This window comes from Cyclopterus lumpus, chromosome 19 (genome assembly GCF_009769545.1).
Source record: "Cyclopterus lumpus isolate fCycLum1 chromosome 19, fCycLum1.pri, whole genome shotgun sequence".
In the NCBI taxonomy this organism is placed as follows: domain Eukaryota; kingdom Metazoa; phylum Chordata; class Actinopteri; order Perciformes; family Cyclopteridae; genus Cyclopterus; species Cyclopterus lumpus.
In genome coordinates, this window is record NC_046984.1 from 3,568,160 (window position 1) to 3,596,134 (window position 27,975).

General features: G+C 42.3%; 1 protein-coding gene and 1 long non-coding RNA gene across 2 annotated transcripts; both read left to right on the plus strand.

The window, feature by feature from the left end:
* Positions 1-5,036: 5,036 nt before the first annotated feature.
* LOC117748817 lies at positions 5,037-6,665 on the plus strand. The gene is made up of 2 exons (XR_004611664.1): positions 5,037-5,146; positions 6,042-6,665. It is a non-coding gene; the product is annotated as an uncharacterized LOC117748817 (long non-coding RNA).
* Positions 6,666-8,768: 2,103 nt separating this feature from the next.
* Positions 8,769-27,493, plus strand: slc9a3r1a (SLC9A3 regulator 1a). The gene is made up of 6 exons (XM_034558314.1): positions 8,769-9,521; positions 20,859-21,029; positions 22,623-22,776; positions 22,889-22,932; positions 25,155-25,256; positions 26,420-27,493. Exons 1-6 carry the CDS (start codon positions 9,048-9,050, stop codon positions 26,561-26,563), a joined length of 1,089 nt encoding a protein of 362 aa, XP_034414205.1. The 5' UTR covers positions 8,769-9,047; the 3' UTR covers positions 26,564-27,493.
* Positions 27,494-27,975: the final 482 nt, after the last annotated feature.

Genomic DNA, 27,975 nt, shown 5'->3' on the forward strand with positions numbered 1-27,975 from the left:
TACTTTTTATGGCTTAATTATGGATTTAAAACTTGAGTTGCAAGTTTGCTGGATTGCATGGACCACATATGTGCACAGTGCCTCCAGAACATTAAACTATTTTATATTTGACAATACAAACTATTAAAAAAATAGTGAGACAAATAATTAGCGTTTTTTCCTCTTCGGATTTTAACTCAACTCTCAGGGTTACATTTTGTTTTGATATAGATCAAGTATATAAATCCACGTCACCAACACATAACAGCATTTATTTAGAATTAAAGTCTACTTTCCTTTTAGCTCTGTTTTGGTCTCCACTAATTCCTGAGGAGAATGCCTGGCCCTTGAGCCGCTAAATGCTACGCTGTGTTTAGGTAGCTAGTCTGTCTGACCGCTTCTTTTTGGGCAGATACAGTATGTTGGTTTCCAAGGACGTGAAGGATGCTGTAACGCGATGTGAGCTGAGGGGATCTACAGAGTTGGGTGATAATTCCCCCGAGGGCCATAACTTTTACATGATCTGATCCATTGGTTTTATAAAAAATATCCATTAGTGCAGCTTCAAGAAACTAATGATGTCAAAACAACTCCATGTTCAGGTTTTTACTGTGACACAAGCAGGTTGCAGAACTTCTGTTTGCGGTATGTATAAAATCAGATTATTGCATTTTGACCATTGTACACGTTTAACAGTTGCTTCTTGTCGACCGCGCTGCCAAAAGATGTCTTTGATGTGTTATATGCTGCATAAGAAATAAACTATTTTTAACTTAGCACTTAATATGAGCGTCCCCCTCTGGTTAACCTAGCCACAGTGTGTGAGTGAGTGTGTGAGAGAGAGATAAATCACATTTGACACTTGTTTTATACTTCACGCATGAAGAAATCATGAAAAAACCTTGCAGGTGTGACTCAAATAAATAGAATGTCCCCTTTTTAAGAGTGAATTAAAATACATTTATCTCTTTTGTTTTCAACCTTGTACAAACTTAAACAAAGGAGAGGTTGTTTAAGTGCCTTTATGATGCACTTACCTCGCTTTTTGCCAGATACTATTTGCTCTCCTACACCAACTCTAAACAATTGACCAAATTGTACTTCAGTTTTTGATTGTTGAAAGTCAGTGGAAAAAAAGTTAAGATGACTCCTAACATTACACTTTTTAAAATGTAATCAATATTACATTAGTAGACTATATTTATTCTAGACAGCCATGTCGACAGGATTTAGAAATAATGAGGCTTCAAGTCCAACCAGCTCCAAGTTTTTGACACCTCTATACAAAGTTGTTTTACTTGTCTATTTTTTCTTCTATTTTCATTTAAAATCAGTGATCTTCTCTGCCAAGTATACATGCTGATGATTTAAAATGAATAATGATACTTTTTTAAATGATTCATTTAGCACAGTAAAGCCTATTTCTTTACCTTTCTCACCCATAAATATATAATTTAAGGAAGGGGATTCCAAGAAAGGGGGGACTAAGCCCCAAGGGGAGTGTCACCCTGGTGAATGTGTGCGTGCACAGCGCGATAGGTCAATGTCAAGGTAGGTATGTTTTAGCTGACTGTATGTGCTTATATATTTGTTGGAATAAGAAATGTATCGCATAATTTGCAAAGATTTGCGTGGCTATGATTTGCAATCATGTACATTACTTTGTTAAACAGACCAGACCTATAGGCTGCATCCCATGACAGCCAGACAGCAGAAGATGTTCACTCGAAAGTGATCTACTATGTGTCACTATGTTGAGTGCATTCCCGTGCATAGATGACCACAGCAAATAATTGGATAATAAAATGCGCACTCTAACACCCTTAAACATATTGACAAGGACTTTATATTTTTTAATTTCAGAAACCTAAATATACAGGATAAATGTATACAGAATTATTTTACAATGTCTGACAGTTAAACAACAAATCCATGTCCCTCGTCATATTGAACATTCAACAATCATGTCTAATCAATAATAAATCTAATCCAGTGGCTTGTGCACGTATGATAACATATGTATACAGTACATACACATGACACCCAAATACTGTAATGGTAAAATAAGTGAACGAAGCAAATACATATATATATATATATATTGACTTTTGAACCACCATTTTTTGATAATCATGGAGATTAGAATCAGGTAGGTTTAATGTAATTATTTATTATTTATTTATTATCTTTTCTCACTGTCACCATTTGACCTGAGATCAGACAGAGTTCTTGTTGGATGCAGCACATCTTCATCACCGGTCACACTCAGGACTCAGGTCTGCAGTGTGATAGAAGAGGATAGGAGGAGAAGAAGTATGGGGCCAAATCCAGGCCAATTGTCTTGTTCGTTTGAAAAAAAGATTTGCACCTGAAGATTAAAGTTTTAATCTTGAACTTTGAAAAATTCCACAATGTATTCGGAAAAAAAAATGTGTATGAAAAGTCTTGTTGGGTTAAAATATAATGTTGATTCAGTTCTGTTCATTTTTCAGTAGCAGGTTTTTTACAGTTTCAAATCGTTCTGTTCCAGGTTCAGACATTTGGCTGGTGTGGAGGGCGTGGTATCAACTACAGGGGCGTGGCATCACGAGTGACAGCGTAACAGAGAAGGCTGAGGACCTGCTTCAACTACGTTGCCTTCAGGAAGCGTGGGTACCACAAGAGTCATGACTCGATACTTTATATACGCCAGATTCACGTGATTGGCACTAAACAAAATTGATGCTAGTGACAAAGTTTTGTTTAGCGATCTCTTTTAGACTTTACTACGAATATAGCGTCTCGAATGATGCGTCTCGAATGATGCGTCTCGAATGATGCGTCTCGAATGATGCGTCTCGAATGATGCGGCGCGAATAAAGCGGTGCGGATGAAGCGGCGTGAATGAAGCGATATAGTGGCGCGAATATAGTGGTGTGAATATGGTGGCGCGAATATGGTGGCGCGAATATGGTGGCGCGAATATGGTGGCGCGAATATAGCTGCACAAATGAAGCGGCGCGAATATAGCGGCGCGAATATAGCGGCGCGAATATAGCGCCGCGAATATAGCGCCGCGAATATAGCGTCGCGAATAGCGCCGCGGATGTAGCGCCGCAAATAAACCACAAATAGTTGGCCGAGTAAACTCACGCGGTCGTGTGAACGTAGCATTATACTGTGATTCATACCAAGTAAAGTCTAAAAGAGCTCGCTAAACATAACTTTGTCACTAGCGTCAAGTTTGTTTAGTGCCAATCCCATGAATCTGGCATATACAAAAACAAACAAACAGTTGGCTCTTTAGACATCCAGCAGAGAGTGACATTTTCATTAATTTGTCCGATATTCACTCTCCGTTTTGGGTCCAACTCTTAAAGGAAATACCTGAGTCTTTAGCTGCTAGATACAGCACTATGCTCACCTGCTTATTTCCAACTGAACTGTCTGGCCCAAACCCAATGTCCACACTCACGTACTCACTTTGAGGCACGCTCTTGCAAAGTTCATGAGGGTCAGAGGAATGTAAAGATTGTCTGTGTTACACCTGGTTTATTCATCAACCATTTCTTTTCATTTTGCTTATTAAAGCTCTTTCAACAAAAATGCGTAAAGAGATTATTTGACAATGACCTCTCGTCTGGACGGGCAAGAGCCTAGATTCAAATTAGGCATTCAAAAGAAAAAACACAATTGTAGAGCGTAGTTATTTTGGCATTTTTATCATCCATTTATTGCAATTAATTCACAGCAACACATGTTTTGTTTTTAGTTCATACAGCTGTAGTATACCAGCCAACGTGTGATTTGCCAGATACAGTTAAAACAGCTTAGAGAAGCCGCCATGATTGATGGACCTGAAACTCAATGTGGCTCGGGGCCACCGTGGTGTTGTCGCCTCACAGGAGGGCCACTTCAACCTTCAAGTCCGACAAGAACGTGCAATCTTTTTGAAAACACATTTTCATCATACTTAACAAAAAAATGCAAAAAGCAGTTTCTATACATATGTATAGTAGTTTTTAAATTATTTTACATTACTTATTGAAACATTGCACCGAACCAACAAATGCAATCCTGACTACATTTGTACTTTGTTCTATTTCTTGCCACCTGGCAGCGCTTCTCATTGGCCCTGATTGAGGTCGCAGTAGACGGGCATCACGAAGCCTGGACCAAAAAGCGTAGGTTTGCATATGGTCCATAGGGACTAGTCACAACCAAAGTTTTGAGAAATACACAATTGTCCCCACCAATATTTTGTTAATTTGAAAAAATAATTGTGCTCAATATATTTTCAAATTCATTCGTATTATTGTCTATACTATGTTTGTCGCCCAGAAGAGTGAAAAATACATTTCCACGTTTTCCAATGCGCAAGATGCTGTCATTTAATTGGCTGAAGAGTGAGAAACCAAGGTGTCATGTATTTCCTGGAGGGAGTGATACTAAGTATATTTAATCTTAGCATATACTTGAAGCCCTACTAATCATAAGTATACTTAAAGTGTGATATTTTGGAACAACAAATGTTGTACTTAATATATTTAAGTAGTATTTAAATAGTATTTAAGTACTATTTTAAGTATTTTTGTGCTAAATTGGGACTAATTAAAGTATAGTAAATTACTTAGTACACTTTAAGTACACGACTGTGTATGTGCTAATATGCATGCCGATAGTTCACATAAAGTATTTTTTTTAATGTATTTTAAGTATATTTGAAATGTATTTTGAGTATATTACAAATATGTAAACATTATGTATTTATTATTATTTATTGACCATACTTAAATAAACTTGGAAAAGAACACTATCTGGTGAGTAAAGTTATTACATTTATAATCTCAAGTCACTTTAATTTAAAAGAATGAGTGAGGGGGAACCATCTTCAAAATTATTATTATTTTTTTTTTAATTTCTTTTAATTTTGGAGGGATATAGAACTCTGTTCCATACCCCAGGACAGTAGGTGGCGGCAATGCACCTTTTGTTGGAAGCCATTCGCCATAAAATCCCCAAAAGAAGAAGAAGAACCATCTTCAAAGCTCGGAAAAACTCGGCCGCACTCTGCAGCGCTCGACTCGAATACGCATGCGCAGTTGACCACTAAAGACGTCCTTTGCGTGAGGCGGAATGGCGAATGTAGAAGTGGGAAGAAAGCGCTACTCTGTCAACTTATTTTAAGGTAAGTTCCAGCGTCATAATAAAACGCTACCGTTCATCTATCACTGGTAGTAATATTGGCATGTCATATTGATATAGTTCCTCAATGTTAATACTGATTTAAATAATATTGGTTCAACCAGATTTCCTGTGTAGTCAAAATATAAGAACATGTTGTATGAATATGCTGTGACATCATCTCTCTCTTTTCGTACAAAATAATTTGTTCCAAAATAACACACTTTAAATATACTTATAAGTAGGGCTTCAAGTATACTCAAGTATGCTAAGTTTAAATATACTTTTTTTCGCCTGGGTGTGCAGACTAGGCTAAGTTTTCTTTGGTCTTTAGGGAACAGTCAGTTTGAGTGACAGTGACCGTCATGGAGTGTAGCAGTGTCCTGGACATGAGGAGTGAACCATACCATCCTGACCTTAAATTCACCAGAGTCCAGCAACTTCAGCACAAGAAGTTACGGTTTCAGGCAAAATAGTATACTCAGTATCTGTGGCTGCATTGTAGCCCAACATTGAAAAAGGTACTTAGTGTGTCAAAGCATAACTATCAAAAAGACCACTCTGGAAAAAAAGAATGACCCAGCCTTCTGCTTAAATGGTTTTAGTAATTGGAAAAATGTCATTGAACGCTTTAATCGCCATCAAACGAGTAAAGCAAACAATCATGCTGTAACAACACATGCAGTGGAGAAAATGCTAGTTCACACCCAGTGCAATGGCTAAAACACAGCATAATTAAAATGATGATAGATTTATTTAAAATGTTGTAATTTATTTTGTCTTTTTTCACTACACAACTGGTAACAGTTGTTTATATATATTTTGCATATAGAATATACTGTTACTGTATATTGGCATTTGAGCAGAACTTTTCTTCATTTCTTATTTATTTGGTGCAGAATACTGTTTTGTATTGGTGGGGGCTGGCAGTGTCCCTACCAATGCTGAGACCAAACCTACGCCCTTGGCCTCAACCCCTCCCGAGATGCTCGACACTGTGGTGGAAAACGTAAAGGAGATGTGCCAGCCGCCGGCAAGGAAGGTGACCTTCCCGTGGCAGAGGTCCGAAAGCACCACCGTGTCGGAACAGGTGACCTCCACGGCTCAAAGTGTACCTGCGGGAGACGCTGCGCTACTTTTTTTTAAAATTGCGCAAAGAGGCTTCGGACAGACTGTCGGGGGAGGAAAAGTCAAGCAGGTCTTTGTCCGGCAAGAGCGACGAGAGAGCCGAGGACACCGAGGGCGGAGCTGACAACAGCATGGCGAGCGTGGTGAAGTCTCTCCTGGACCAGACCGTGGTCCAGGGGCTGATGGCCCACCAGGTGATGGGAAACCTCGGCGGGACATTCGCCGCCTCCGGGTGCCGTCAAGAAGTCACCGAGCAGGAGAGGAAGAAGACCACTGTCCTCTTCTTGGAGAAGCTTCCCAACAAGATCAGAAGGCATTGGATCAATCTGACCAACAAACCCTTTTAACATGTTAACTGTTTAATCATAAATAAAGACACAACATGTTCAATGTCATCAGCATTGTACTATTTTTATTTAATTGGACATCCAACAGACTAAAACATTCATGAATTGTACCCCTCAAAGTTGGTCTCCAAACTGTACAGTAGTTTACAAAAACAAATCAGAAGTAACACACTATATGTAAAACTGAAATGGGAAGTAGAACTGAACATCAAATTGTCGAGTAGTGATTGGCATCCCATGTGTACAACGCAACAGACTTCCACTAGTTCTAGAAAATGGAGGGAATTTGGTTGGAAGAACTTAATCCGCTTTTTTATTACACCACACACAAAATATAAACAATTAGGTAAAGAGCAGCCATGCTGGAGAGAGTGTGGGCAGATGAATGCCAACCACTCACACATTTGTTGGTCATGCTCAAAACTTCAAACATACTGGGACAAAGTCATTCAGACTCTGGAGGAGATCTTAAACTATAAGATCCCCAGGGACCCACGGATCGTTTATCTGGGACCTGGTGTCTAATTCATAAGAAAGACAACTAGCTATATAAAATCTTGATACTGGCAACTAAAAAGGCCATCACAAGGAGCTGGATTAAAAGTGATCCCCCAAGTCAAGGACAGTGGCTGGACATTGTTGAGGAAATACACAATATGGAAAAAATGACTCATTTTCTAAGGTTAAAATCAGGGACCCATGAGCAGCGCTGGGAGAAGTGGATAGCATTCAAGGGATTAAGTGACCAGAAAAGAATGGTCCTAAATAGTGTAAAGAGCGATTGTTGACCCCCTATTGTTTTTCATTTTCTTTTATCTATTTATTTATTTTAATCTTCTTTTTTGTCATTTACAATGTTTTGTCGCGTTCTTTGTTACTTAAAAAAATCTATAAATAAAAAGTTTAAAAAAAACATTCATGAATTGCCGTTCACGCCGTTGGTATAACTCTCTGTTGTCAGTGGTCCTGTACTTGCATTTATTAAAGTTCCAGTAAGGCACATTACCCAACTGGACACTTTAGTCAGCTCAGGGAAGGATGGAGGTAATTCTCTCATAAATTGTCAGGTCTGGTTGTCCTTGTGCATCTCTGAGTTTAGCTTTTAGATCACGGTCGCACTGCAAGTCAATAAGTTCCATTTGCAACATATCAGCTGAGAAGGGGTCTGCAAACAGCTGGAAAGTGCCACAGCGTGCCTTGAAGTCAGCAAGACGCTGATCAAACACCTGCAGTAGGTTTCCAACAGCAGAGGCATATTCATCCCCACTGAAGGCTGCGCCCTCTTCCACAGGAGGTCTGCATGTTGTGAAATGGATGAGACCAGGGCCCTGGAGCTTCAGGTTAAGGGTGTCCAGCTCCTGTGTTATGTCCACTAGGAATGCAACGTCCATAACCCATCTTGGATCATCAAGTTCAGAAACATCCATTCTGCCATCACTTCTGCGCTGAACTCAAAACATCTCTTCAGGACATTACCCCTGCACATTATAAATATAATATTGTGGTAACAGTATACTAAAAGTTATACTTTTGGCTTATTCAAAGTACTAAAAAAGCACACTTTGTTATTACTATGCTATATTACTTTGTACACTGCATACCATTGTCCATTAAATTATTATACATATATTACCAGTATCCTAAAGGCTGAATGAACTTCCCAAATAGTAATCAAAATCACTTTATTGAATTAAAGTGTACATGTATAACTAAACAGAACACAACAATGAACCATCAAACATTGAACGGCAAACAGGAGCTGAACATCTAGGACAGAGGTGGGCAAACTTTTTGTCTCAGGGGCCACATTGACTTTTTAAAGTTGACAGACAGGCCGGGCCGGTATCAGATGGATGGAGAGTGTTTGTGTGGACCAATATGAAAGTGAAAGACAATAACTAAAAAGTAAATAAACCGTTCCAGTGGGAACAGTGTTGTTGGTCCGGACGGTGCAGTCCCGTGGGTTTGATGTGCGTTCGTTATGCACATCAAAAAATACTCTGGATGCAGCTGTTAATTTTAAAACTCTAAAACTCTTGTAGTACGAACGGGATACTAAGTCAGAAATCGTCAAAATCGTAACAGTTGTGGTGCGGTCTTAAAATCATCTTTTATTTTGAAAAACCGACGCGTTAATCTTATTTCTTTAGTTTGACACTGGCACCTCCGCCGAGCACGAGACGGTGTCTGATTGGAAGGTGGGGAGAAAAAGTAAGATTGCAACATCGCAGTTCAGAGGGGAGGTTCCGTTAACCGGGCGTCGTGAAAGCGAAGCGGAAAGTTTACTGCGACTCAGTTCAGCGGAAGTGAAGCGAAACAGGTGTCATCTTTTCTGTATGGTTGTTGTGCGACTCCCTGTTTGACGGCTCTCAAGTGGTTTCGCGTAGCGCCGAGAAAAAAAGTTTTCGTCCGTTAGAAAAAAGCAACAACATGTCAAACCTTCGACCCAAGCTGTGCCTGCTGGAAAAGGGACCCAGCGGCTACGGGTTCCACCTGCACGGAGAGAAGGGCAAGACCGGGCAGTTCATCCGGCTCGTGGAGTCGGACACTCCCGCCTCCGAAGCCGAGCTTCTCGCGGGCGACCGCCTGGCGTTTGTGAACGGGGAGAGCGTGGAGGGCGAGAGCCACCAGCAAGTGGTGGCCCGGATACGGGCCACTGCCGGGGCTCTGGAGCTTATCGTCGTCGACCCCGAAACTGCGGCGCTGCTGGAGAAACACAACCTGAAGTGCCGCCGGGAATTCGTCACCGAGGGGATTCCCCTGCCCGGCGCGGGGGACGGCGACTCCGAGCGCGTGGACGCGCACAGCAACGGCTCCTCGAGGAATTCCACGCCCGCCCCGCGTGAGAACCGGGACGCTGCCTCGCAGAGGTCGGAGAGGCTGAGTGTCGCCTCCAGCACCAAGGTACAGCAACTCGCTCCGTTGAAGTCACTGCACACTGAATTCACGGTCCCCCAAACGCCACATTATGTCGGGTTGTATTCAGTTACACTATAAAGCGTCATCTTGACCAAACGTAAGAGTCTGACATTGAGAATCTTGGGTCAAAAGGTCAGCTGTTGACCTGTGAATGGGAGCGGGCCTTATGGGTGTAACCAGCGTATCACTCACTGTACAGTATCACAATGTGTTCTACTGAAAATCAATTGAGAAACTTCACCACGGTGTGTGAAAACAAGGTACACCCACCTTATGTTTATATAGTTTGTTTTTCACGACTGTTTGCTGTGCTGGCTCCTCATTGGTGGAACGAGCTCCCCATCGACATCAGGACAACAGAAAGTCTCTACATCTTCCGTCGCAAACTAAAAACACAACTTTTTTGACTATACCTTGAATAGGGAAGGTAGAGTAGTAACACTTTAGTAGCACTTAAATGTCTCTTACTGATAGTACTTTGTAGTTTAACTTTATTGAAGAAATTGTACTTGCTTGATTCTTGTTGTTCTGAGTTTGGACTCATGGTTTAATGCACTTATTGTAAGTCGCTTCGGATAAAAGCGTCAGCTAAATGACATGTGATGTAATGTTTTGTTGACAAACTATCCGGACAGAAAGTAATTCTGAGTGAGTGAGACATAAAGGAAATCAATCGCATAATTGCAAAAATCACATAAAAACGAAAACTATATTGCCGTAAAGCATTGGTGATCATTAATTTGCAGTATCATTTACAATCCCTGAGTTCGTCCAGAGCCATTAAAGTGATAGCTGCCATGGCGACAGTGTTTGCCTCTGATGTTTTGACGAATTTACATCATCTGGCTATATATTACATAAGCATGGGCCTCCGTTTGTGATCGGCCAGAGGTCACTAAAACACAACTCCTTCCATATTATTGCTTTTTATAGGAGTCCGATTCACTCGCCATTTATTAATCAGCCAAAAAAAACAGCAGTGCTTATATCTTCCCACCTGATCTCAGGCCAGCACCAAGGAGCCACTGCCAGTGATCTGCTGAGACTGAGAGGTGACTCCTCTCCTCATTCCAGTTGAATAGAGTCTTTGTCATGCTGATACCTGACGGTTTCTCCACTTCGCGTCTTGAATTCCCCGGCAGGTTATGCTCGTCGGACCAGAGGCTTTGTCGCTGTGATTCATGTCAGCGACGACCTAATTTTCGACTCTCCTATTGTTATTACCTTATGAGTTTTTTGAGAGATATGAGTCGACATAATTGGGGTTAAAAATAGCGTCTGACGCTCTTGTCTGACTGTGACATGCGTTTATTTCGTGGGAGTACTATTATCCTTTGAAAGGCTAGGCTTTTGTTGTCTGCTAGGAAACCCTGTTGTCCTCTGACGTGGTCATAAACATGGCAAGATTCTGTTGGCTTTCTAATGCCGGTGCAAAGTCTGGGCCCTGATTTTACATGTGGTGTAACAGCTGTGTAAAATAGCTAAACTATGGAGGCATTTATCTGTGTGGTACCCTGAGAATAGGAATTGTTTTTTTAATTAATTAATTTGGACTTGGCCCCAGTAAGGAGGAGTCATGGGTGAGCTCCAAAACAACATGACGGTTATAGTGCTGCAGCAAATCATAAAACTCATTGATCATAAAACTCATGGATTGGATCAGCACAAAAGGATAATGGGAGCAAATATAACCTTTTTAGAGATTTATGATCATGTTTTTTTTTTTTACCGTTGATACTAAATGGCGATCATTGATGCTCCCTATTGGCAGATACAGATCCTTTTGTTTGTTTGTTTAAAGCAGCTGGTCTACAAGGCTCCAGACTATTTTTTTCTTTGCCACCATTCCTGAAGTCAGTGTAAACTATCCAAAATTCAAAATGTTATCCTTTTACTTTGTTATAGTAGTTTATAGTTAGTTTTTTTTTCTTCATTAAAAACACACAATTCAGATGATCAGGAAATAAAAGATTGTTTTTTTACGGGATTAAAACAAATCTTGTCATTAGTAGTTTTGATGATGTATTATAAGCTGCTTAGAGTTTAATATAAACATAATTCACAATTCCCTCATCTAATTGATCTATTTATGTTAAGGTTAAACAACCGGGTTTATTCAAGTTTCTTACCAAAACAACATTTTCCGATATTACTTTTGAACACATCATAAGGTTATAAATTAACTTTGCCAAATAAAATGTTTCACTGAACAGAGAATGAGCGCATCTTAATGTGAAGGAACCTTTGTTCGTTAGAGATGTTTACAATGTAACATCATTGAAGATCGGCGACTAGAAAAGCATGAATGCGGATGTCCTGATCGCATATTTGACAGAATGTTGGTGGATAAAACTTTATTTCACACAGTGATGGTTAACGTTCATTAGTGTAATTAATCCATGGTTTACATGGGTGCTGAACCACGAGAGGGGGATTAGTATGGCTCACAGATTGACAATAATGAAGGTACTTGTAGGGATTCAGTGTCTTTGGTGTATTACATTGTGAACTTTCATACTTAGATAGTTATAGATTATCGTTGGGGCTCGAACTAGTGGTTATTTCCCCATTGATTCATAAATGTGGACCCTCACATAAATGGGAAGATGTCACGAGTACAGGAGCTCGGGGCTTGAGACTAACGGTGTCCCTGGTAATGCTACATCAACTACAACAGACCCATGTTGAAATCGGCAGGGGGAGAGCTACTAATGTTAGCTGTTAGCAGCACGTGGTTAGCTAACGTAGTAACGTCTCGAGGTTCCATTGAGTTACATTTTGATGTGTTCAAGCTCTAATCCAAAAATAATTGGTATCGAGCGAAGGTACATTATAACGATATCGTGATGCGTTGAAATGTTGTCTTGTAAGATGTAGTTTTTGGCAGGTATTTTAAGGCAGATCAATGGAGATTAATAATACATTTGCAAAAGCCAGCATGGAAACAGTAATAAAGGAGTGTACGTTGAAGTACATGGGGTTTTTTGTTTTTCAATTTAATCGAGAATCATGGAATTTCATTGGTGCTAGTACCACCTACTACGCAGATGCTTTGGTGCAGTTATAACTTGAAACACATTTTCCATTTTCCATGTCTTTCCCATCATAAACCCTCCTCCCAACAGGAAGTTGAATCAACCATTCAGTGTGCTTTGGCTGGTTGAAGTAAATTAGAGCAAATCTTTAGTGTGAAGTTTAACTTTGGTGAAGTTCTACACAAAATAAATGATGTGTAATTCTGAAAATGTTTTTGAGTTGAGACAAAGGCCTAAACTTAGCATTTAGAAGGTTAAACAGGTTTTTGATCGTTTGGATCTTCAAATTTGAAACAATCCTCTACTATTATGTCAATATCAAGAGTTGTAATGCTCAAATTGAAAGTGACACATCAAAATGTTGCAGCTCTTTTATTTAGTTTAAAAGATGATATTTAAGCTACCCGAGCTTTGATGCAATGATGTAATTGAAAAGATCATTGATCTTATGTTTGCTACTAAGTTAACTACTTAATGCTATCTCCTAGGTAACAGCAAGCTAACGTTAGCCTCAACCTTTTGTGCGGCCTTAAACTCCGAATGAAGTTGGCAGCTGTCGTTGCTTCTCTGACTCGAATCTGACTCCTACGACTTGAAATCCACACCCCTGCCTTTACCGACATGGATCTCCGAAAGTTTGGCCCTTGTTCCACTGTTATAAATGGAAGTCTAGATCTCCGTCTCACTATGCAGGCGACTCACGGCCCGTCACTAATCCTCCGACCTCCGGTGAAGTGAAAAGCCCAGGCTGGCTGGGATGCTGCAAACCTCCAGCCACATTCCTCCCTGATGGGACTCTTGGCAGAGCCTGACTGATGGTTCTATACTGGCCTCTGGTACCAGGCCTCCCAGGGGGATACACTTGAGTGGGCTGGCCAGTGATGATGCGGATCTAGCTCCCCGAGCACAATCATGGTTGCGCCTCAAACAATGGCCCCTTTCACGTGATTGCCTTTTGGTTTGACTTGGTATTGCAGTCCAGTGCTCGGTCGCAACATATTTTTTTCACACACTAAATTTTAAGCAAAACAAATCCTCCCGGTGATGGTCTCAGCGAAGACTTGGATATCTTATACCACAAAGATGGCTTTTCTTGTTTGCCGGAAGGTGAAAGCATGCGCTGTATGAGCATGTCATCATATTATGGTAACATCCTGGCCTCCAGCGACTCGGTCCTCCACCACACCGTGGGCCTTCTGTCGGTCGCCATAGAGATCCCCGGCAGCAGAAAGAGGCTTTGTCCGCCGTGTTTGCATGTGGAGAAAGGCACGCGGGCCAGGGGAGGAAAGGAGGAGAGGACTCTCACGCCTCAACAAGGAGGCCATGCTGACCCTGAAATACCTACACCCTCACTTAACAAACACACACACACACACACACACACACACACAGTCAGTAGGAGTGAAGTGTGTGTGTGTGTGTGTGTGTGTGTGTGTGTGTGTGTGTGTGTGTGTGTGTGTGTGTGTGTGTGTGTGTGTGTGTGTGTGTGGGGGGGGGGGGTGGAGGGCAGGAGGGGGCCAGTCACCAGATTAAACAGCAATTTGTTCTGTACTTCTAGATGTGAAAATGTCAAACAAACGATATAATAATGAGGTCGTAAAGGAGTGGGTGTTTGAAGTGTTGAAGCGAGATGTAATATAATTAGGTACTTGACCAAAAATCGAAATGCCACTTCGCACCCGACTCATTATATTGGCCCCGTGCTCCCACTCCCTGTTTCCAGTTGCAGCATACCTGAAGACCCTTGAACCTCCGCCTTAGATTGAAGTCCTCGAGGCAGCCTCTCGCCTTGCCAGCCGATCAGTTCTTGCTGCACGTTGTGCAACGTCCCTTATCTCTCAGCTCATAAGTGTGGGCAATCAATCTGCCACTTTGATTGATTCAACACAAGAGTCAACGCAATGATTCCAGATTACTTTTATTCCACTCGACGGAGCCGCCGGTTCTTACGTCTGTAGTTACAATTTAACCGCAAAATGCTCTAGCGACGGGCTTGTTAGTTGGACAGAGTAATTACCAAATGGAGTATTTGGCAATATTTATACATTAGTATTAGTCAATTAAACGTGTATGTATGTATGTATGTATGTATGTATGTATGTATGTATGTATGTATGTATGTGTGTATATATATATATATATATATATATATATATATATAAATTAATTAATTAGAGCAAATCAAGTCAAACCAGTTATTTTAAATTCATCAAATGTGTTATTACATAGCATTGATATAATTTATTGTATTTAAATCTATAATCGTCACCACCAACAGTCCCAAATTGGCCTTTTATTCTTTTGAAACATCTTTACAGAAGTTTGTGATATTTTGTTATTGAGTGTCAGTGTTGTATATTAGATTAAATTAGATTAAACTTTATTGTCATTGCACATGTACTAGTACAGAGCAACGAAATGAAGTGCAGCAGAGAGTATATAACAATATAAACAGATTATAAAATACAAATACAGATGAAATTAACATTAAATAGTGCAGAATATAAACGGAGGCTACTATAAATGGAAACTATCTAGGGTTGCTAGTGCAAATATTCAGTGCATATTTACTTGAGTGCAAACAGATTGTATCAAAGTGACTGAAGTGCATGATAGAGTGGTGTGATGTAATGCTTGTGTTTTAAGAATCAAAAACAATCCGTTGTCTTACTCCGGACGATTCTTGGAGGCATTTCCCGCTGGAGCAGCTTTCCATCAGATGCTTCTTTACATGGGCTGCCATCCAAAGCAAACGCCACGAAAGAGCTGTTGGCGTCACCGGACTGGGCTCCTCGCTGCCCCACTCTTAGTGTCAAAGTCTAAATAAACATGACTATAGAATAGCCTGTTGGTTGGCCAAGCTTCCCATACAGTCCTTTTTTATTCTGAGCAATAGAATAAATGTAGTGTCCCATTTGAGGTCCTCCAAGGACAAACAAAGAGTTTCACTGCTTTTTTCTGACTGAATCCTTCATCACACGTGATTTGTTCAAGGACCGTCGGAACGTTTTTAAATTTGACGATAATGGCGATTTTTACAGCTTAAAGATCAATAGTGTAGTTTTGGTGATTTTGTTTAAAGAAAAACATGCTTTTCAATCCACCATAACTCTTCAGATATCCTGTTGTTGTGTCAAATTCTGGGTCTGCCCCAGAGTCCTATTTTAGAAAGATGTGTCTGCTTCACTTCCCCAGGCATTCACCAAACCACCTCTACTGACTCCTTTTTAATGTGGCCAAAGCACGATACACCAAACACCTCCAAGCGAAACGCTTTCATTCATTTATGTGGCTTAGGCCCACTATCCCACGGCGTGAAGCACAAACGATACACACAGTAATAACAAAACGATGGCACATGGCCAAAGTACAACAAATGCTAACTGTTGTGTCGGCAGTTCATTTTGTTCTTTTTTGCTTTTCTTTTCTCACCAGCACCCATATTTAGAACTAACTCTTGTTCTCTTAGAACGCATCCTTGATCAGAAGTTGCTGACTTTCTGAGTGGTATATGAAGGCCACTCCTGTAAACAGTTACACACACACACACACACACACACACACACACACACACACACACACACACACTCACACTTTGTCAGCAGATGAGCTGTTGGGGTGAAACCAATGAGGAAACCACTTCCTGTCCTCGCAGCGAGTTGCTTTAAAGGACGTTCTTAGTATAAAACCTCCTTAGTCCACATTGTTTGTTTGTTTTTTGTCTCCGCCAGGTTATTGATAACAATAATGCCACATGGAGTTGGCAGTTCTGTGTAGTTTGTGTTTATGTAAGCACTTCCTCTCCATGGTAAACACCATGTCTCTTTCCAGAAACCGTGACCCGAATGCTCCAGATAATCCAGACCTTGTTTCATGTCGAAAACATTCTTTTTTTTAACCCGAGCAGCACGTGTGTACATTCAGTATATCTTCAGTAACTTGCGTAACATAGAGGTGCTAACACAAGATAATCCAGTGGTAACATACCCTGCCAATGTTGGCTCCATAGTTTTTCCGTCGAAATGTTTTACAATATCACTTTCCAACCTCTGGGTCAGTCTGCGTTAGAGGGGCGGGACTTAGCGAAAGCACAGCAGCGTTTATATTCGGTGAAGGAAACGTTGGTTGCACGAGCCCGTTGCTGGGACCCTAGCAATCCCCAGGATCCTTTGAGTTAATGAGTTTAAGACGCTGCTGCGAGATGAGGCTCCAAGGTTCAAGAGTGCAACCTGTTTGCATGCAACCTGCGTGGCTCTACAGAAGAGCTCTCGTGCTTTGTGAGAACATGTTTGAGACGCAGCCTTTTATCTGTCGCTTTGTGCCCAGAGATCGTCAAAGGTTTAAATGGCTTCGCTCTCGGTTCAAGGTCCTCATTATTTGACACCGGGTCGGAGTGCAGGATCTGATGTTTAACTACAGCAAGCTGTAAAACCATTATCCTCTGATATTCATCAGGCTTAGGGAATGTTTACAGGGTCTGCCTGCTGCCTCTTATACAATCGCACTTACATGTGCTAAATCCTGCATTCACACCATGGCCACTTGACCACGAGCCGGTTATTATTTCTATTTTGGCAGCACATGACTGGGCAGGGGGCTCTCTGGTTGACCTTTAACCTCTCTGCAGAGGAAAGGCCCATTTCAAGTGATTTCTTAATGGCATGATCAGCATGCTGCTGCTGCTTTTGTTTAGTTATACTGCTGACTATTGGTATCCTGTATTATCAGGTTGTCGCAGTTATAATGATAATGTCTCTGTGTTAGTCAAGCTAGCTATAGTCAGATCAACCTGCTGGTCCAGGTAAAGGTATGAGGCTGGTGTTGGTCTTTAAAGGTATGAGGTCCAGGTAAAGGTATGAGGCTGGTGTTGTTCTTTAAAGGTATGAGGTCCAGGTAAAGGTATGAGGCTGGTGTTATTCTTTAAAGGTATGAGGTCCAGGTAAAGGTATGAGGCTGGTGTTGTTCTTTAAAGGTATGAGGTCCAGGTAAAGGTATGAGGCTGGTGTTATTCTTTAAAGGTATGAGGTCCAGGTAAAGGTATGTGGCTGGTGTTATTCTTTAAAGGTATGAGGTCCAGGTAAAGGTATGAGGCTGGTGTTATTCTTTAGTTTTCTTATTTCCTATAAAAGAGATCAAAACCAACAATGTGTTTCTCCGTCTCTCAGTACGTTCTGACTTCCTGTCTGTGGCACTCAGACCAAACCCCATTGATTCCTGCTGAAGACATTTATCTTTAACGGCTCACAAGTGCATAGCTTTAACAACTTTTTTTAAATCCTGTTTCATTGTTTTTATAAAAGATTTTAATGAAACATGAACGGTTGTTTTCTAAATGGGAGGAAATGGATTTGTGCATTTGTTGGGGGCCTATTTTCAGCGCCAGATGAACCAACATTTAATGCACAACCCCCTAAACAAAATGCATGTATGATTATTTTATGCTAAGTTAAATAATTTGAGTGACTATTTTTCTGAAAGCTGAGCTCCTGAAAACCCTTTTGAGTTGGTAAGCGTCGCAGGTCTTATTGACGTATAGATCCGGTATGTTCCACTCGATTCCCAACAGGCACCGCATGCCAAGCGGCATAACGACACTAAGAATTTGAACGTGCAGCTGAATCATATTGTTATAGTTGACCAGGCGCATGCCACACACGCTGTCGAGACATTTCAGATGAGCTTCATCTGACGGTTCCTTCGGCGGAGGATGGTTGCTGTGGCAACAAACATTGTTTCGATCCCAGCATGTTGGAGATGCTCAGTGGGACTTTATCATACAACATCGGCTGTCACTGAAACTGTTTTGCTGTGTGCGGCTCTGCCGACGCTGTGGTTTTCCTGTGCATGACGGGAAGCCCTGAAAAGAAGAAAAAAATCTGAAAGCGGACCTCCAAATGTCTCTTGAAATGCACCACGCATCGTGTTCGAGTGATGGCGGCGACGTAAACGATTTCTGGAGATGTGTAAGCACAAGGGACATCTGTGGTTACGTCTCAGCTTGAGCTGGAGGCCGAGCAAAGCGTGTAGTTTGCTTCGCCACACCCCCTTTCTGAGACGACGAGCTGGGATTCGGAAGCGTTTGTGAGAAATGTTGCTCATAGTTTAAGTTAGTCCTCTCAGCCGTCACGGCCTCTTCACTGCTCAAGTTAAAGGACACATCGGGATCAAGGATAACTCCTTGATTCCTTGAGTTGATGCCGTAGCCCTCTCAGTGACGTAGAAGGGAGACCTGTGGACGACCCACAGAGCCACATGCTCGAGGGCCACAGCGACTCTTAACTTGTCCAAAGCAAAGAATATCTTCATGAACATTAGAATGCTAATCATTACAATGTACATATCAAATATGATTAACGACTGATTTACAGGAATATTCTGAAAGACGTGTTGATTTGGTGAGCTTTGTGACAAATTCTTTATCAGTGCCTTGTTGTCCATGTCAAAGTACCACTGCAGTGGTAACAAAACAAAAAGGCACCCACAATCTACCTCCAGTTCAAGCTGATCTGAACTTTGTTTCACACTGACTGTTTCCACTGGGGCCTAATGAAGCGTCATTCATAACGTGGGCTTTCACAGTCTCATTATTATTAATAACTTACAGTTGTCATTGTCATTTTTCATATAACATGTAATAACTAATGCAGATAACAGTAACAACAATGTGATCTTTTGTCACCCAGAGGAAAGCCTTGTTTCATGCACAGCAGACTGTATTCTTTTCTTTTTTTATTGTGAAATATGACTTATTTATCATTAAATTACAAATGTAGTCTTAAAATTTTACAACCGTATTCTCAAAATCTCAGAATACATATGTGGGATATGTTTTGGATGTGTCAAAAGTTTTTAGGTTTATACATTCATTAGAATTTAATGAATGTATTAAAAGTGCTGCATGCACATTTAAAGAGGTGACTTTCCTGTATCAAGGCGGTGCGTGGACAAGTCTCATGCAGTAAGTGCTGCAGATTGTATGAAATATGGATTGGCATGTGGTGCACTTTGCACCTCACCTGTTCCCTCATCCTTATCGTGCTCAGCCTCCGGTTATGCGGCCTTTGTCATAAATGTATGACTCCATCCAAAGGTCCTGCCGAGATCACACTGACTCACTCTGAACATTTTGGCAATCATCAACCGCCCCGGCTCCATAGAAACCCTCGGACCAACGCACAGTCCACGCCACGGGGGGGTGGGGGGGGGGGAGCTGCCTGAGGTTGTAGCGGTGGATCTTAAATGGTCACTTTGCAGGGAATCATTTACAGACAGCCGCTGATATCGGGGAGCACAGGAGATAGCGGTGGGTTTTATCTGGCAAATGAGGCGTGATGTTTTCTCTTTATTTTTAATCTGTGCCTCGGATGTTCACACCTGTAAACTGCTTCATGCACATGTTCGCTCTACAAGGGTTTGTAGGTTGAGTCTGTGCCCTCTAACTGTATGTCTGCAACACCCCCCTCCCCAAGCTGGACCACATCTAAAATGCTCACGGCTAACTTCATTATCTTGGTTGTGCATGTCTAAAGTACAATTGGTAGCAACAACAATAGGTTATATGGATGTATTGTAAAATGGCGACACCTTCTTCGTGTAGCTGACCCCTTTTATGTAATAAACATTCAGCAATCATTTGCTCCTGCAGCAGTGAAGAGGTTAAATGAGGTCCTTAACCCACACATGGGATTAGACACTTAGGCAGGCACACAGCAGGATTAGCCACCTGCTGCTGATTCATTCAGTTAGGAAAAGAAAGCCTGCTGACGTTTCAGCCCGTGCATGTTTATGACCTCATGTCAAGAGTTGTGCATTACTCAATACCGTAAGTCACTTGTCACAGTGCGCATCATGCAAATAGGGAAGCGACGCGATGTACAAACCTCTGTTGATTGTGGAGATGTCAGATTGACGTAAGAGCCATGGAAGTAGTCCCGCCTTGGAGAGAGCTTGAGATTAATTCCACTAAAATGGGTGTAAATGGAACTGACGAGCAGCACGTGTCATCGGCCTCCCCGCCTGCCGGTTGTTGTTGTGTGTTTCATTCCAACATATCAAAGCCCTTCAAGCCGCGAGCATCTGAGATGTAACATACAATGGCTGTTACTGTTACAGTTGTTGGACCTGTTGTGTGTGACAATGTGCTGGAATCTAGTTGGTTCTTAACCACCCGAACAAAGTGGCATTAATGAGCTGCACAAACACGGCTGAATGCATGATGGTACATGTATTACTGAGGCCGATACCTGACGACACCTTTCAGTGAACTGTGTGTCTTTGTGGTGCGCAGGAGGAGCTCGGCGGGCCGCGACCTCGTCTCTGCCACATGAAGAAGGGAGCCGGCGGCTACGGCTTCAACCTGCACAGTGAGAAGTCCAAGCCGGGCCAGTTCATCAGGGCCGTGGACGCCGACTCTCCGGCACAGTGGGCGGGCGTGAAGATACGGGACAAGCTGGTCCAGGTACGCCACACACACACACACACACACACACACACACACACACACACACACACACACACACACACACACACCCTCATCCTCTTGAGTCGCATGCACACACACACACACGCACACACACACCCTCATCCTCTTGAGTCGCATGCACACACACACACACACGCGCACACACACACCCTTATCGTCTTGAGTCGCATGCACACACGCACACACACACACACACATGTTTATCCTCATGTTTCCTGAGTTTTGCCCGATACTGAGCGTCTGAGGTATTATATCATTATTAGATGAAATATGCACATGTAAGTGTGTTCCTGTCTCAAAAAGGAGCGCAGAAATGAGTTTATTTTTCTCCCTCGGCGTGTTTGTGTGACTAGCAGACCTCCTCCGGTGAACGTGGCGGGGTCAGAGTTAATCCACTTACCGTGTCTGTTGGCTGCATTACCGCCTGCTCCAATAGTCTGCAGGGCCCCTCAAATGCAGGAGGGGGGGGGCTTTGTAGATGACGTAAAATACGGCATCTCTACGTACGCAATGAGGTAGAAGCTTTAAAGTTTTAGAGGTCGACTTCTGGAAACCGGATGCTTGGAATTCATGAATTTATGTGAGGTGGGTCAGAGGAGTGGAATGTAGTCGTACCACCTGTCCCACGTTCACACCCACAGTGGGAGTCTGTCAGGCTGAGATATTCCTGAGGGCACTCCCACCTCGATCCCCCCCAACCGAGGAATTCCTCCGTCTTATCTCCCAAGAGACTTGATTAGTTCCAACTCTGGGAGTATGTACGCCTCCCTGTAACAGCACTGTTACCAACATCACAGAGATCTGGCACCCGAACAAAAACATCATCATTCACTTACTTTGTGTGAATAAATCAGCGACACCATATAGTTTATGTCCAGTTGTTTTTATCATCCTTTGGAAAATCCGATTGTCAGTGATTGGCGTATTTACAACCACGCTAGTCATTTTTATCATGTGAACGGCTGTCGTGGAGGATCAGGTTTTGGATATCGCAGCTTAAGAATTTACAGAACTCAAACACAGTTTCAATCCTGTGAGGCTCGTTTTAAATGGAAGTATAACGTTGTAGGGATAACATTAGTTTTAAGAAGGTGACGTTGCGTAGGTTCAGAAACAATATGTCAGTCAGGCAACGGATTAACGAATAGAATAAGAATAAAGGCCCAAGTACACGACCGTTGTAAATAACTTTAGTTTGTTCTTTTTACACTGTCGTCTGCTGGCTCTCTATAATCTTTAAGTACTTACTGAAGTAAATACTTTACTACAGTACATTAATTAAAGGGGTGCGCTCTAACATTGGTTTTGCATGCGTTAACTAATTTACTCTTGAAGATTAAGGAGGAGAAGACTGCTGGAATTCAACACAATGAACGTCATCAGTCTTTATTCATTTGTTCGACACATTGCTATTGCCGGGGTTCATTTTGATTTTTCAAAGCAATCGGCACTTAAACGGCAACACCTCGAGACCACAGTCAGTCACATCCAACGTAGAGTCAGACGGTGTCCTCTCCTGTCTCCTTCTCCTGTCTCCTTCTCCTGTCTCCTTCTCCTCTCCTCCCTCAGGTCAATGGCATGTCTGTGGTCGGCATGCAGCACTCAGAGGTGGTCGCGGCCATCAAGATGGGAGGAGAGGAGACCACGCTGCTGCTGGTGGACGCCGAGGCCGAGGAGTTCTTTAAGAGATGCAATGTTGTGCCCACCGAGGAACACGTCACCGGTATGACACACCGACACACACACATAAACACACACGCACAGAACATCATGACTTTTAGTTTGAACCCAACTGTGGAGTAAATACAGATGAAGTGTCTTCTTTTCTCCTGCAGGACTTCTTCCTGAGCCAGCGTCAGAGAGAGCATCAGAGGAGGAGGTTGTTACCGACTCACACACACACAAACACACACACACACACACACACAGATAGGGGCCTGGAGAAGCCCCACTGATCCTCTCTGGACATTCCTGGTAGCAGATTAGGAGTTCTGGACAGTGTTGTGAAGACCTCTGGCTGCCTTCATGCGCTTCCTGTTTCTCTCCTCTCGTGCTTTAGAAGTTACGGAGGGAGACGTCCTCGTCTCAAACCTCCTGTCTTTGTAGTCGAGCTTTACTCTGACACACACACACACACACATGGGGAAAGTGGATTGGCCCCGCAGGTGACATTGTGGCTGACCCTTCACCATGGCAACAAGAGCTCACCAGTGTCTCTATATCTCTTCTCTCTGCCCTGGAGGATCATGGGATTGAAGTGGCTTTAACCCTCAGGGCAATTTGGCGATTATGCTAATGAGCGCTGTTCACAGGCAGGCAGAGTCTCCTCCACTGCAGCGGCAACAATCACTCATTCACCAGTGATTACATAACGCAGAGCTCAGTATGAACGCTCATGACGACCTTGTGTGTGTGTGTGTGTGTGTGTGTGTGTGTGTGTGTGTGTGTGTGTGTGTGTGTGTGTACTGATTAACCCACATTTACAGAAGCTGACTGAGTTGATTTGATTTTAAAAACTACATGTGTGCATTTTAGACCACTTGTGCTGCCATGTTTAGTTCAAAGGTGAAGAAAAGCCGCTCGGGTCCAACCGCTGGCAGAAAACTCCTCGACAACGAGTCACGAGGCCTCGTTACCTAGTTTGTTCTGACTTTACGCTCAAAATAAGACTTTGACCACGAGGAGACTGGAGAATGGAGAATGGGACAAGTGGATGAGATGACGACGACAAAGAGCCGTGGACGGCAGTAACCGAGGCGGTGAATGTTGTCTCCTAGGATACGGACGTGGCGCAGGCTAAAAGAAAGAAATGGTTATATATTAATACATTTCTGCTAAAACAGAAGACAAACAGACTTGAAGTATTTGTATTGCTGCCTTACAGGAAAGTTGGGAGCTATATTCACAATGTTGACGTTAACCAGCGGGGAATCGTTGGAACGAGTATTCCAGTGGTGGGAGCGTAGGATTGTTTATGTAAACATTATATAACTCCAGAGTGTCAATAATTGATGATGTCAGCTTCATAGTTATGCAATGCATTTGGCGAAAGTAAATTAATGTTTTTAAATATTGTTTGACTGATATGGTTTTATGATGAGATGTTTACATTCATGTTGATGAATCCCAGTGCGTCTGAATGAGGCCCAGTGGCTCGGCAGGCGTTGTACTGGGACCAGAGCGCGTTGTACTGGGACCAGAGTGACCATTAAGAGAGGAGCGTCTCCCTTGAGGTGGTGTGGTATGTGCACGTGTTGAGCCTCATTAAGGGCTCTTGTGTGATGCAGCGTATTGTAGCATTTGTCCACAGCCCCGTACAGACGGCCAGTTTATTTTTAGAAGAACAGGTGCTTATGAATTGGATGCCAATTTCATAAACGCATACAGCGAGTCCTGCAGAGCGCCGGGCTGGAGGTCACACTGCGCTGGTAAAGAATGTGGACGTGAGCATGCAGATTAACTAATGAGACTGATGGAGGCCCACAGGAGGGCTGTACTGCCTCCTGCTGGACAACAAAGGAAACCCCAAATCAGGTTCTCTTAGTTCTACTTTCATCAGTCCAAGTTTTGAGATGTCGTTCCCCAGAGATTTGCGCCTCCACCTGAATACGTTGGGGGTGATTAATAACAACCCATAATAAGGAGTAAGGAGAACTCATCCCCTGTGATATTGTTATTTGAAAGCTTTTAGTTTTCATCAGCAGTAATTTGCTGGTTCCCCCCTCTTCCCTTCGCCTTTGGATTATTTACACCATATTATCATAAGCGTATTATTAACATATTAATATTTAATTTATTGTTTAAATATCACGATTAACGGCGATGCAGGTTTATTGCCTCTAGATTGTTTCATCAACAGCTGTTTATTAATACAGATTAATGGGGACCAACACAATGAATAGTAATTTTGATTATTACTGATAGAACCCTTTTCATTGTCGATGTGTAATAATCTGTTGTGTAGAGTTTATTGTGATGTATGTGTGAAGAATGAAAGGCGTAGAAACGGAGCACCTGTTCCTGTATTCCTCTGTTGTTCTGGGATGGGGTGAATTAACCCTTTCGTCTCCGTTAATATGAATGTTTGTTTCATGATGGCAGGCAGCGGAGGTGAAGCCTAAAGTGTCGGTGAGCTCGTCGGCCTCCAGCGCCTCCTCCAGCTCCTCCCTGCCAGCAGCGACCAGCAGCGCCCCTCCTGCAGAGGTAACAGCGCCCCCTTCTGTTCTCTGTTGGTCATTAATACAATGAGGATGTATTTCAAATGGGCCTCCTGATCCTGGTGGCCAATCATAATGTTGATGCTTTATGTTTTATTGGAGCAAAGGCAGCTTCAATTTAATCACAGAGGCACTACTCAATGCTTTACATATTGACAAAGAAAAACAAGAATCAATAGAATCCTCAAAGAAAATGATATATATATATATATATACACATATATATATACACACACACACACACACACACACACACACACACACCAGTCACATGTCTTGCTTTCTCGAACCAAAAGCCTGAAACGTGACGATATTGAATTGCCTTTCATAAGAAGAGTCGTCAATCCTCCCAATTGAGAAGCTGGAACCAGGAAGTGTGTATTTGCTCGTTTATTCTCTAACTTCTATGAAGAGAACGTCCTCACTTGACCCTCTGATATCAAAATTAGATTAGATTAGATTCAACTTTATTGTCATTGCACATGTACTAGTACAGAGCAACGAAATGCAGTTTGGCATCCAACCAGAAGTGCAACAGAGAGTACAACGATATATACAGATTATAAAATACAATTCAGATGAAATTAACATTAAATAGTGCAGAATATAAACGGAGGCTACTATAAATGGAAACTATCTAGGGTTGCTAGTGCAAATATTCAGTGCATATTTACTTGAGTGCAAACAGATTGTATCAAAGTGACTGAAGTGCATGATAGAGTGGTGTGATGTAATGGGGGTCAGAGGGGGTCAGAGTTCAGAAGGGTAACAGCTCTAAGGGAAAAAACTGTTCCTCAGACGGCTGGTCCTTGACCGCAAGCTCAGTCAACAGTCTGTGAGCAGGGTGAGAAGCGTCCTTCAGGATGCTGCGGGCTCGACGCAGGCAGCGCTTCTTCTGGACCTCCTCGATGCTTGGGAGTGGAGTACCTGTGATACGCTGGGCGATTTTCACCACCCGTTGCAGTCTCTCGCGCTCCGCGATGGTGTGTGTGAGACCTTGAGGGGGCGTTGAGGACGTCTAGAAACGATCGATACACTTTAGATCAGGAGAGAGCAAAAGGGATGAAGTGTGAACTATGGAGAGGTTTGACGGTGGGAGGTCTGTCCAATGAAGGGTTGAAGTTTGAAACACTTCCTGTTTGTTTGCAGGTAGATGCGGCCCCCGCAGCTGGAGGCCTGGCTCTGGGCATGTCCCTGGCCCAGGCCAGAGACAAAGCCCGTCAGAAACGAGCCGCCAAAAAAGCCCCGACAATGGACTGGAGCAAGAGGAACGAACTGTTTGGCAACTTATAATCATCATCATCATCGCCATCAACAACTTGTAATCATCATCATCATCATCATCACCACATCCATCTCCTTCTGACTGTCCTGTAGTGCCCGGTGTCTGGTCTCTGAATCTGGCTTCCACATGACACCCAATGTTCATTTTGAAAATTTTAATGTTCTTCAGTATTATACCATAATCTTATTTGTTTTAATTTAGTTTTGCCACTTGACATGTTTCTAATAACGGTCGTCGTCACACACAGGAATGAATGTTAATATATATTAAGGAGAATGTGTAAAAGAACAATGGCAATGTACAGTTTCTAGTATGAAACGGACCAAGTAGAGAATAATGGGGCATAGGAGGAAAATGTTATTGGCAGATCTTAAAATGAGATTTTCTTTCAATCTACAGTTTTAGACAAAATTCTGATTTTGACGTCTGCAATCAGCAGCTAAAATGAAAGCGTGTCCATTTTCTGTCGTCAGTATCTGTGAACGATGGAGGCTGATAACTTATGGCCAACATAAGCATTCCATGGCGATGTTGACAGTGTTTTAATCTTCAGTATGAAGCCGGCTGTAGTCTGAGTGGTGAAAGCTCTGGTAACCATGGAAACGGTCGGTCATGTCTGTCTGCTTGTCTTTCCCTTCTGGGTTTTTGGCATCCTATAGGATTCAACAGAATAACTTCATATTTTTTCACTTTGCTCTTAATAGACAATTGTACATATTTGATTAAATGATTGAAGAAGATATTTTATTTTGACTGATTTGAGAGAAATTAAGCTCCTCAGTAAATTGTTTTGATTTTGCTGAAATGTGCATGAATTAATAGCTGCATCAGTTGGTCTGAGTATCCAATACAAGACTTTTACCAAGTGAAAATATTAAGTGTACTGATGCTGGCTCTGTTTTGGAATGCACTCACAAATAAAACATGTTGACATACTATTTGTGAACATCGTATACTGTGACTATTCTACAAAACTATACTGTTTATTCTTTGACCTTTAACATACTATATACTTTTTGCATGGAAACACCTGAGCTCATCATCAACACTGGTAACATCTGAGCTCATTAACACTGGTAACATCTGAGCTCATCATTAACACTGGTAACATCTGAGCTCATCAACACTGGTAACACCTGGGCTCATCATTAACACTGGTAACACCTGAGCTCATCATTAACACTGGTAACATCTGAGCTCATCAACACTGGTAACATCTGAGCTCATTAACACTGGTAACACCTGAGCTCATCATTAACACTGGTAACATCTGAGCTCATCAACACTGGTAACATCTGAGCTCATTAACACTGGTAACACCTGGGCTCATCATTAACACTGGTAACATCTGAGCTCATCAACACTGGTAACACCTGAGCTCATTAACACTGCTAACACCTGAGCTCATCATTAACACTGG